The 11,309-nt window shown below is 43.8% G+C and overlaps 1 protein-coding gene across 2 annotated transcripts; it reads left to right on the top strand.

The window, feature by feature from the left end:
* Positions 1-1,361: 1,361 nt before the first annotated feature.
* On the top strand, positions 1,362-5,380 carry LOC122035846 (beta-xylosidase/alpha-L-arabinofuranosidase 1-like). 2 transcript variants are annotated; one of them, XM_042594986.1, is made up of 6 exons: positions 1,362-1,389; positions 1,663-1,686; positions 2,854-3,461; positions 3,554-3,723; positions 3,840-4,705; positions 4,803-5,380. In XM_042594986.1, the coding sequence occupies exons 3-6, from the start codon at positions 3,201-3,203 to the stop codon at positions 5,378-5,380; spliced, it is 1,875 nt and encodes a 624-aa protein (XP_042450920.1). In that variant the 5' UTR covers positions 1,362-1,389; positions 1,663-1,686; positions 2,854-3,200. The 2 variants fall into 2 exon arrangements, with proteins under 2 accessions (XP_042450920.1, XP_042450919.1); XM_042594985.1 differs by lacking the exons at positions 1,362-1,389; positions 1,663-1,686 and having other exon boundaries at positions 2,802-3,461.
* The last annotated feature ends 5,929 nt before the right edge of the window (positions 5,381-11,309 follow it).

Below are 11,309 nucleotides of genomic sequence, written 5' to 3'. Positions count from 1 at the left end.
ATCCAGTTAGGACTTTCCCACTGCTCGGCTTCACTCACGGGACTTTCCACACTGCCTAACATCCCAGTTAGGACTTTCCCCGTGCCAAGTCTCCATACTTGGACTTTCCGCGTGCCAAGCTACCTGCTTGGACTTTTCCCCGTGCCAAGTCTCCGTACTTGGACTTTTCCAGTGCCAAGTCTCCATACTTGGACTTTTCACGAATCAGGTCAACCAGGTCAACCTTGACCTAAGGTTGCACCTACAATCTCCCAAACACCTATTCTTGTCAAACATCAAGAATACAACTCTCTTCTCGTCAAACATCGACATGCAACTCAACTAGGTCAACCTTGACCTAAGGTTGCACCGACAATCTTCCCAAGTCAAACATCAAAATACAACTCGAGTCAAGTCACCTCAAGTCGGGTCAACCAGGTCAACCTTGACCTAAGGTTGCACCAGCAGTCTTTTCATTCAAGGACAACGGTTTAAAACCGTTGTCTTTTCATTCAAAGACAATGGTTTAAAACCGTTGTCGTAGCCCCCCACTTTTAACAACACTGCCAATTACAACGGTTTTAAAGGGCCTACAACAACGGTTTTTAACCGTTGTCTTTTAATGTTTTTGTTGTAGTGTAGCTAGGTTGTTCGACACTTGACAATTGACTACTATCTCCTATTGCTGCTATCTCCTGTTGCTGCTGCACCATTTTTTGCAGCTTGGACATTTACTCTAGCATTTCTTGGGTTAACATCACGGTGGTGAGTCGTTCAACGCCCTCCATCTTCACGTCTTGGATGTAGATGAAGCTCTCACAGACAGCGCCAAATATGATCCTGTCCGAAAGCTTAGAAGATGGCTAGCTGGGAACTTGGCTCTGGTGTTGACTGGAAGAAGACTCCGCGTTGTCCTGTAAAACCAGGAGCATTAGTGCCGAGTTAGGGAAGAGGTCGCCAGTGTTGGTCCTCCGACGCTTAAGTCAATGATCTATGTATGAGGAGAAGAACAGTAAAAAGATTGTAGCAATGAGCGTGTTCAAATGTAAAGCATGACATCCCTTCGCCTGTGGATGAAGCCTCCCTTTTATAGTGTCATTGTAGTGTCTGTGCACGCTTCCTAAAGCATATGCACATTTTTCAAAGTTCCTAAGAAAAGACAAGTCGAAAAGTGTCTTTAAATGAGTATGTAAATCTCTGATGTGATAGGCTATAAGTTTCTAAAGTAGAATTTGGCTGTAGAACATTTTCTGTTATCAGCAGCACAAACTTTCAAAAGAGTACTATAAGTCATGTATATGGGTTCCACTGTCGGCCAATAGGGGATAGTTTAGTCGGGACGCCACCAACTCAGTCGTACCGCTAACTATTGACCTATTCTTCACTCGACCTTATTGTTATCAGAGGGACGTATTATGCCCGATCAAACATAAGATTCAATCAACTAAAATATAAACACATTACTATACTCATTGATCCTACCCCGAAGCTGAGCGAACGACTACCGAGAAATACAGATGATGTGGACCTCCGTGTGCGGTGGAAACGCCTTGCTCCTGCAATCACAAGTCGTTAGTGCCAAGCCGGGAAGGGGTTCCCTGCGACGGCCCTCCGACGCTCAAGTCACACAACGGTAGGGAGAAAGATGAAGGAAAATGAAGAAGTGAGTGGTAGTGCTTTGAGACGTATATGCGCGTACCTCCGCGGGTGACTGCTCCTCTTCTTATATAGAGCTTCGATGGGTTGACTACACACTTCCCGGGTGGACGTGACTTCCCAGGCTTTCCTCAATAGCTAACATCGGGAAAGGATCCCTGACACCTTACTTTAACAGGGCGGACGCATTTACGCCAAAGCGGCGCAATCTTCTTCCGTACGATTTCCTGTCTATTCGCGCCGTCAGCCGGCGACATTGATTCCCAAAAGGATGTTAAGACATATTTCCCTTCCCTTCTTAAATGTCAACCGCTAATCTGATGGTACTTCCTTTGATCTATCCGGCCAGCCCACTATTTAGCATTCTATATATATATATATATATATATATATATATATATATATATATATATTCCGATCGGCTCGGACCTCTTTCTCTCAGCCTATCCTAGATTCAGCCCAACTTCTTTGAACTCTTTAGCCTGGTCAGGTTGTGGGCTCGGCCTTACCATCACGAGCTCCTTCTGCCGCTCGGCCCATTGGGCCTGCCGCTCGGCTCGTCTCTTAGCTGACCGTCCCTTGACTTTGATGACCATCCGATCGTTGAACCTCCTCAGTGGTGAGCCCCCCTATGTCATCGCCGGATCACTCATATTTTAGATAACTTTACAATAATAACTTAAATAAATGTTATGGAAAATTACAATCGTGCTACCTCGATAGATAATCCATCATTAAAAAAATAGAGTAGTAAATGTTTTTCAATTTTTTTTTGAAGCTCTCCTTTAAGAGACTAATTACCTGTCAAATTATATTGATCATTGATTAATATATATGTTCAGTACTAATGTCTGAATGGTCAATATTTAAAAAAATAAGCAACAAAATCAGCAACAAAATAATAATTTAAATGATTATCTTTTTAATTTATAGCTGCCTAATTTCTTATATATATATATATATATATAAATATATAATTCATTAGCCTTCCAAAAACAATTTTTTTTCATCATGTTGCAGCTTATGCATTTTAATTTTGAAAATTCATTTAGTTATAACCAAACAAATGACGTAAAATTGATTATAAAAGCAATGGCAAACTTGAAACGAAGTCGAATTCATCAGTTCCTTCAATCATGTCTCCTCTTCTTCAATTTCTTCTTCTTCTTCTTCTTTCGCTGCTCTGTTTTTCTCATGACTGCGACGCACAAGTTCCAGTCTTTGCATGCGACGTGGGCGCCAACCCATCCTTGGCGGCTTTACCATTCTGCAACGCCACCCTGGATCCTCTCTCTCGCGCCAAGGACCTGGTGAGCCGACTCACTCTGGCGGAAAAGATCAGTTTCATAGGCCACAAAACCGTCGACACGCCGCGCCTCGGAATCCCCGCCTACAACTGGTGGAGCGAGGCGCTGCACGGCGTGTCCTTTATCGGCGGCGGCTCGCGTTTCTCGAACTTAGTCCCCGGCGCCACCAGCTTCCCCCAAGTCCTCCTCACCGCCGCCTCATTCAATATCTCTCTGTTCGAATTAATTGGCGAGGTGGTATCGACAGAGGCGAGAGCCATGCACAATGTGGGCCACGCGGGGCTCACCTTCTGGAGTCCCAACATCAACATCTTCAGAGACCCGCGGTGGGGAAGAGGGCAGGAGACGCCCGGCGAGGATCCCATCCTCACCAGCAAGTACGCCGTGGCCTTCGTCGCCGGCTTGCAGCGCAACCGACATGACCCTCAGAAGCTCAAGGTCGCAGCTTGCTGCAAGCACTACACAGCTTATGACGTAGACAACTGGAAAGGGGTGTCGCGTTTCACCTTCAATGCTATAGTACGTACTTCATTGCATTGCTATATATACCTTAATTAAATAGTTGTGCCACAAATATGAGATATATATATGTGGATGCGACGATGAATTAGGTGACGGAACAAGATATGGCAGACACGTTCCAGCCGCCATTCAAGTACTGCGTGACCAAGGGTGCGGCAGCCTGTGCCATGTGCTCCTACAACAAAGTCAATGGCAAACCTACATGCGGTGACCCGGACCTTCTCTCTGGAGTCATCCGAGGACAATGGAACCTTAATGGGTAAGTGAATTGATCATCACCTATTTTGATCAGCAGCCCTAAATTAAATCGGTCCATAGATATGGAGGGAATAATTACGGTTTAACATGATGTCCCTTCTACTTGCTTGCTTGCAGTTATATTGTTTCCGATTGCGACTCGGTGGGTGTTATGTACAACGCTCAACGTTATACAAAAACTCCAGAGGAAGCAGTTGCTCTCTCCCTTAAATCAGGACTCGATCTTAACTGTGGAACTTTCGTGGTCGAACACGCTCAAAATGCTATCTCACAAGGTAAGTTGTTGGAGGCTGATGTGGACAAGGCCATCACCAACACTTTCAAGGTGCTGATGAGGGTCGGGTTCTTCGACGGCGATCCCAGGAAGGAGGGTCCGTACGGCGGCCTGGGACCCAAAGACGTCTGCACGCCATCGAACAAGCAGTTGGCTCTCGAAGCCGCTCGCCAAGGCATCGTCCTCCTCAAGAACCAGGATAAAATACTACCCCTGAGCCCAGGGTCCTTATCCATGGCCGTGATTGGCCCAAATGCTAAGGCCACCTCAAAAATGCTCGGCAATTACAATGGTCTTCCATGCCTTTACGTGAGCCCTCTGGATGGGCTATCGGCCACTGTCAAGACCATTTACGCACCAGGGTGCGATTATGTGACCTGCAACGCCACGAGCCTTCACTTGGAGCCGGCAAAGGCTGCCGCCGCCCAGGCCGACGTTACCGTCCTCGTCGTTGGCTCCGATAACACTGTAGAAGCCGAGGGATTGGACCGCGAAACCTTGCTATTTCCAGGATTACAAGGGCAACTCATAGACGAGGTGACAGCAGCGTCGAAGGGGCCTGTGATCCTCGTCATGATGTCCGGAGGTCCCTTTGATATCAGCGCACAGCTGGCCAATCCCAAGATCAAAGGTATTCTCTGGATAGGCCTCCCTGGTCAGTCTGGAGGACAGGCCCTTGCAGATGTAATCTTCGGTCGATACAACCCTAGTAAGTATCTATATATATATACACAATCATTTTGTTCTTTCAAATGCATGCTGACAACCCAGTCTAACTCTTACACGTTCTCTTTACACGTTCTCAGGTGGTAAGTCGCCATTCACATGGTACCATGAGAGCTTCGTGCAGAACGTTCCCATGACGGACATGCGCATGAGGCCAGATCCAGCTACTGGATACCCTGGTCGAACTTTCCGTTTCTACACCGGAAAGCCACTTTTCAAGTTCGGTCACGGGCTCAGCTACACTAAGTTTACCCACCTCCAAGTTCAAGCCCCTCAGACACTCTCCCTCGCCCTCGGAGAAGAGCACCCATGCTATTCTGGAAATTGCAACTCGATCAGCCTCGCCTCCGCTACTAAGCGTTGCGCGGAGATGAGCTTCGATGTGCGGTTGCAAGTCCACAACTCCGGTGACATGGCTGGGAGCCACACGGTGCTGCTCTTCAACAAGCCGCCGCGTCTGCACAATGCGCCCAAGGAGCAGTTGGTGGCGTTCGAGAAGGTCTTCTTGGAGCCTGGTCAAAGGAGCAGTGTGGCGTTCAGTTTGGACGTGTGCAAGGACCTGAGCGTGGCGGATGAGAATGGGAATTGGAGAGTGCCCTTGGGGTCCCACGTCCTGAGTGTAGGTGACTTGAAGCATACCTTTTCGTTGACCGTTTAAGCAAACGAGCCAAGCTTAACGACCTGTATTCTCTCACTAATTGTATGAATGCTTCGAAATAATGTTGCACTTTTGTGTTAACGAATAAAAATCCTGTCTATTTGGGTTTCATATGCAGACACAATTACACTTGTATTTTTTTTTTTTTTTGTTTGAGGGATAAAAATATACCAAAACTAAGATAGTTACGTTAGATGTTTATCAAACAGTAGATATGAGTCTCAACTTTGAGAAATGTCCTCTCATGATAAGCCACTGTCCCTTCAAACTGAAATCATTTCTGGTCTTACCATATAAGAAAGATTATACAAGTTGTCACTAAATAATAAGCCTTCTTCAACCAACTTTTATCTCAGAATTGTCTCCAAAAAAACTCTAAACAAAAATTTCACTATGCAGATGACTGATCGGATGCCTAGTCATTCTCGAACCTTATCCTAAAGTTGTCTCGTGATAAAATATGATGATTTTGTAGGATCGAGGTGAATCACATTTATATTTAAAATTTATCTTTTATTTTAAAATTAAGTACGCAACGGGAAAATTAAATAAAAAATAAGGAAAATGAACACAAATGATTAATTTGGTTCGGAGTCTTTTTCGACTCCTACTCCAGGGCTCCAAGCCCATGATCATTCGGATCGTATCGATGGACAATATACTATACGCCTCTTCCAGAATCGTCAGAAGAGAGAATCAAATACAAGTATAAAAAATAAAAAAGTGTAACAACGAATACTTTCCTTTTAGATAATAAAGTAAATGACTTTAATTAAAATTACTGTTGTGCAAAGAGAGGGCAATACCTCTCAACCTTTCTGAACCGCGGAAGAAGAGGAAGAGAGAAAAGAGATCGCGCGGAACAACAAGACAAAGACGCACAAAAGAGAGCAAACACCAGGAAGGAGAAGAAGAAGAGAAAGAAAAAGAGTTACCGTGGTTCGGCGACTTGCCTACTCCACAAAACGGCCGAAGCTTTATTAGAATTCTCTTCTACACAAGAGAATCACATCTAATGATTCTTGTGTTGTCTGATCTACAATGGGTTTACAATGATCCCTATAAATACTGCTAAACCCCCAGACCCGGTAAAAACGTAACAGAATTTGTTATGAAAAACATAGCAAAATTTTGTTATATAAAATCTTAACAGAATTTTATTACGAAAAATCTTAACAGATTTTTCTTCCATGACATCCCTTCATCCAAATATGAGCCACTCGTCAACAATCTCCACCTTGGCGAATATTCACCCCTTCGAAGAATACGAATATCTGGACAAAACTCCATCTGGATCTCTGGGTCTGGGCTTCCTTCCTCTAGCATCTAGAGATATGGATCAAGTTCAAGCAATGCTTAAACTTCTCTGTGGTCACTGGCTTTGTCAGCATATCTGCAGCATTGTCTGCAGTGTGAACCTTCTCAAGTTGAATTTCCCCGGAAGCAATCAACTCTCTGATCTTGTGAAACCTCACATCAATGTGTTTGGTTCTCGCATGATACACCTGATTCTTCGCCAAATAGATAGCACTCTGACTATCGCATAACAACTTGACTCCACCTTGCTGAACACCCAGTTTTCTGACCAACCCTGTAAGCCATAAAGCTTCCTTCGCTGCTTCAGCTGCTGCCATGTACTCGGATTCCGTAGTAGACAATGCAACAATAGATTATATCATAAATTTCCAACAAATAGGTCCTCCTGCCACAGTGAATACGTATCCTGTAGTAGACCTCCTGTTATCTAAATCTCCTGCATAGTCTGCATCTACGTACCCAGCAACTAAAGGATCTTCCGGTTGTCTACTGAACATGATGCCATAATTAGTTGTATTTCTCAAGTATCTGAAAATCCATTTCACTGCATCCCAATGTGGTCGACCAGGATTTGAGAGAAACTTGCTTACCATACTAACTGCTTTGCCAAATGGTCTCGTGCAAACCATGGCATACATCGACAACCAACTGCACCGGCATAAGGAACCTTTGACATCTCTTGGATCTCGTCATCCGTCTTTGGACATTGTGTCATTGGATAACTTGAAGTGATGCGCCAGGGGTGTGCTCACCGACTTTGCATTCTTCATGTTGAACCTATCCAACACCTTCTCCACATAGCTACGTTGAGACAACCATAATCTCCCTGCAACTCTATTCCTGTGAATCTCCATCCCAAGAATCTTCTTGGCCTCTCCCAAATCTTTCATGTCAAATTCCTTGCTCAGTAGCCTCTTCAATTTGTCAACCTCTCTCATCTTCTTCGCAACAATGAGCATGTCATCTACGTATAGTAGTAAGAAAATCAGTGATTCATCTTCAAGGCCCTTCACATATATGCAACAGTCATACTCGCATCTCCTATATCCGTTTTGAATCATGTATGAATCAAAACGTTTGTATCATTGCCTAGGAGATTGTTTCAGTCCATAGAGCGATTTCTTCAACTTACAAACCAACTGCTCTTGTCCGGACTGACTAAATCCCTCAGGTTGTGACATAAAAATCTGCTCCTCCAAATTTCCATAAAGAAATGCCATCTTCACATCCATTTGCTCCAAATACAAATCGTGATGTGCCACCAAAGCCAATACCGCTCTAATTGACGTATGTCTTACCACTGGAGAGAAAATTTCTTCATAGTCAATCCCCTTTCTTTGTGAATACCCCTTTGCTACCAACCGAGCCTTAAACTTCACTTCTTCTCCCTCTGACATTGCTTCTTTCTTCTTGAATATCCACTTGCACCCTATAGCTTTCTCTCCTTCAGGAAGTTCCACTAGATCCCACGTTTGGTTCTTATGCAACGACTCCATCTCCTCTGCCATAGCACCCATCCACCTGTCCTTCTCAGAGCTATGTATTGCCTCACGAAAAGATGTAGGGTCTCCGCTACTAGTGGTAAGTGCATGAGATATCCGTATCTAGTGGGTGGTTTTACGACTCGTCTCGTTCTACCACTAGCTATAGTGCGATGCTCCATGTGCTCTGAGCTAGAATCATCGAAGTCATGAGTCTCTAGCTCCACCTGCACAATATCTTTCTCTTTGTTGCTTTGTGGTGTTTCCTTTCCTTCTTCCTGAGTACGTTGTAACATAGCTTTCTCGTCAAACACCACATCTCTGCTGATCACCACCTTGTTTGCCTTAGGATCCCAAAGCTTGAAGCCTTTAACTCCTTTCTGATAGCCCAGAAAAATGCATTGCTTTGACTTTGCATCCAGCTTTGATCTTTCCTCACTAGATATATGCATATAGGCTGGACATCCAAAAACTCGAAGATGAGAGTATTCTACTTGATTCCCTGTCCATACTTCCTCTGATACTTTGCCTTCTAGTGCTGCCCTTGGTGATCTATTAATGAGATAACATGTCATGTTAATCGTTTCTGTAAGCCCTGCATTCAGCCTGAGACATCTTGCCTTCTCAATGATTGTCCTGTTCAACCTTTCCGCTACCCCATTCTGCTGAGGTGTCCTGCGAACCGAGAAGTGCCTCATTATCCCATGCTGCTCACAGAATTCCTGAAACTTTGAATCTGTGTACTCAGTCCCATTATCTGACCTAAGGCATTTGATCTTCCTTCCGGTCTGGTTCTCTACTTCAGTTTTCCACAATTTAAATTTTGCAAAAGTTTCTGACTTGTGACGCATAAAGTATACACATACCTTTCGTGAGAAATCATCAGTAAAACTCACAAAATACAAGTTCCCTCCACGTGATGCTACACTGGCCGGTCCCCGGAGATCCGTATGTACGTAGTCCAGAATCCCCTCCGTCTTGTTTGTTGCCGTCTTAAATTGCACTTTGCTCTGTTTCCCAAGAACACAGAATTTGCAGAATTCAAGCTTGCACGTTTTGACACCCTTCAACAAATCTCTCTTGTGAAGTTCTAGCATCCCACGTTCACCCATATGCCCTAGCCACATATGCCACAAGATTGTGCTGTCTGATTCAGACTATACTGAGGCGACTCCACCTACAACTGTAGTCCCTATCAACTTGTAGATGTTTCCTGCTACCTTTTGTCCTTTCATTGCCGTTAGAGCTCCATTGTTGACCTTGATCACCCCGCTCACTGATTTGTAATTGCAACCAATACCATACAGTGTGCCTAGTGAGATCAAGTTCTTCCTTATATTTGGTATATATATGATATCACACAAAGTTTAATAACACCATCACACATCTTGATTCTAACGTTTCCTATGCCGATAACTTTGCATTACGCAACGTTTCCCATCAACACTGAACTAGAATCCACTGCCCTATAGGTGTCAAACCAATCCTTGTTTGGAGTCATGTGATATAAACATGCAGAGTCTAAAATCTATGCATCCGTTAGCTGCTCCGAACTTGACATAACTGATAGCATATCTGCATCACTGCTCTCTGAATTTTCTTCTTCAACTATATTTGTAGATTTTGCCGAACTACTTTTGTTTTTTGCAACATATTTCTTTGTCTCTTGACAATATCTCTTGATATAACCTTTGCTTCCACACTTGTAGCACGTGATCACCTTCTTCCTTCTCGACTTAGAATGAGCCTTGTTGTTGTTACCCAATCCATGTCGAGATTTGCTCCTACCACGCTCTTGTTTGCTATTTACCACAAGTCCTTCTCACTGAGAAACTTCATCGTTTGTTTTCTTCCTTTGGTGAAAACCTAGCAACGCACTTGTAATCTCTCCAATTTGAGAGTTTCCTTACCTCATATCAAAGTAGTAACCAAATTCTCGTACATAGGAGATGAAGATAGAGAATTAAACAACATCAGCCACCTTGTCTTCATCTTCGATCTTCACATCAACCCGCTTCAGATCACTTATAATCTGGTTGAATACGTTGATGTGTTGGCTCAGATCGGTTCCTTCCGTCATCTTCAGCCCGAATAATTTCCGCTTGAGATACGATTGTTTGTCAATGATTTTGACATGTACCGGCTTTCCAGCTTTTGCCAAACTGTCACCGGTGACTCCTCGTCCATGACATGGTACATCACGTCATCCGTAAGACAAAGCCTGATTGTTGCTACTGCCTTCGCCTGAAGTTCTTCCCAATCTGATTTCTCCATGCTTTCCGGTTTTCTTTCTCCTAGCGCCTTCACCATGCCTTGTTGCACCAACAAGTCCTTGACCCTTCTCTGCCATAATCCAAAGTTTCCGGTTCCGTCAAACTTCACCATATCAAACTTCGCAGAAGTCGTCCCCGACATGTTGAAGAAATATGCCAAAAACCTGGAGCTCTGATACCAATTGTTGTGCAAAGAGAGGGCAATACCTCTCAACCTTTCTGAACCGCGGAAGAAGAGGAAGAGAGAAAAGAGATCGCGCGGAACAACAAGACAAAGACGCACAAAAGAGAGCAAACACCAGGAAGGAGAAGAAGAAGAGAAAGAAAAAGAGTTACCGTGGTTCGGCGACTTGCCTACTCCACAAAACGGCCGAAGCTTTATTAGAATTCTCTTCTACACAAGAGAATCACATCTAATGATTCTTGTATTGTCTGATCTACAATGGGTTTACAATGATCCCTATAAATACTGCTAAACCCCCAGACCCAGTAAAAACGTAACAGAATTTGTTATGAAAAACATAACAAAATTCTGTTATATAAAATCTTAACAGAATTTTATTACGAAAAATCTTAACAGATTTTTCTTCCATGGCATCCCTTCATCCAAATATGAGCCACTCGTCAACAATTACCAACTCGAAAGATATAGAGATGGGAGTGCTCGTGTGCCGATGTCAGTCTGCCGGTAGCAGTCTAATGTCTTAGAGCAGTAGCGCAACAGTAGAGTATATTCGAAGCAGCAAAATAATCGCCTGAACTTGTGTAGAAGATTTGTTTTTGCTACTAGTTGAACAGGACTTTTAATGGCGTAGGCTCAATCCGTGTTGAAGTCTAATATGAGTGTTCAAATTTTAA

The sequence above is a fragment of the Zingiber officinale genome, unplaced genomic scaffold, assembly GCF_018446385.1.
Source record: "Zingiber officinale cultivar Zhangliang unplaced genomic scaffold, Zo_v1.1 ctg120, whole genome shotgun sequence".
Taxonomy (NCBI): domain Eukaryota; kingdom Viridiplantae; phylum Streptophyta; class Magnoliopsida; order Zingiberales; family Zingiberaceae; genus Zingiber; species Zingiber officinale.
Note: the sequence above shows the minus strand (reverse complement) of the source record. Positions and strands in the feature narration are given on the sequence as shown.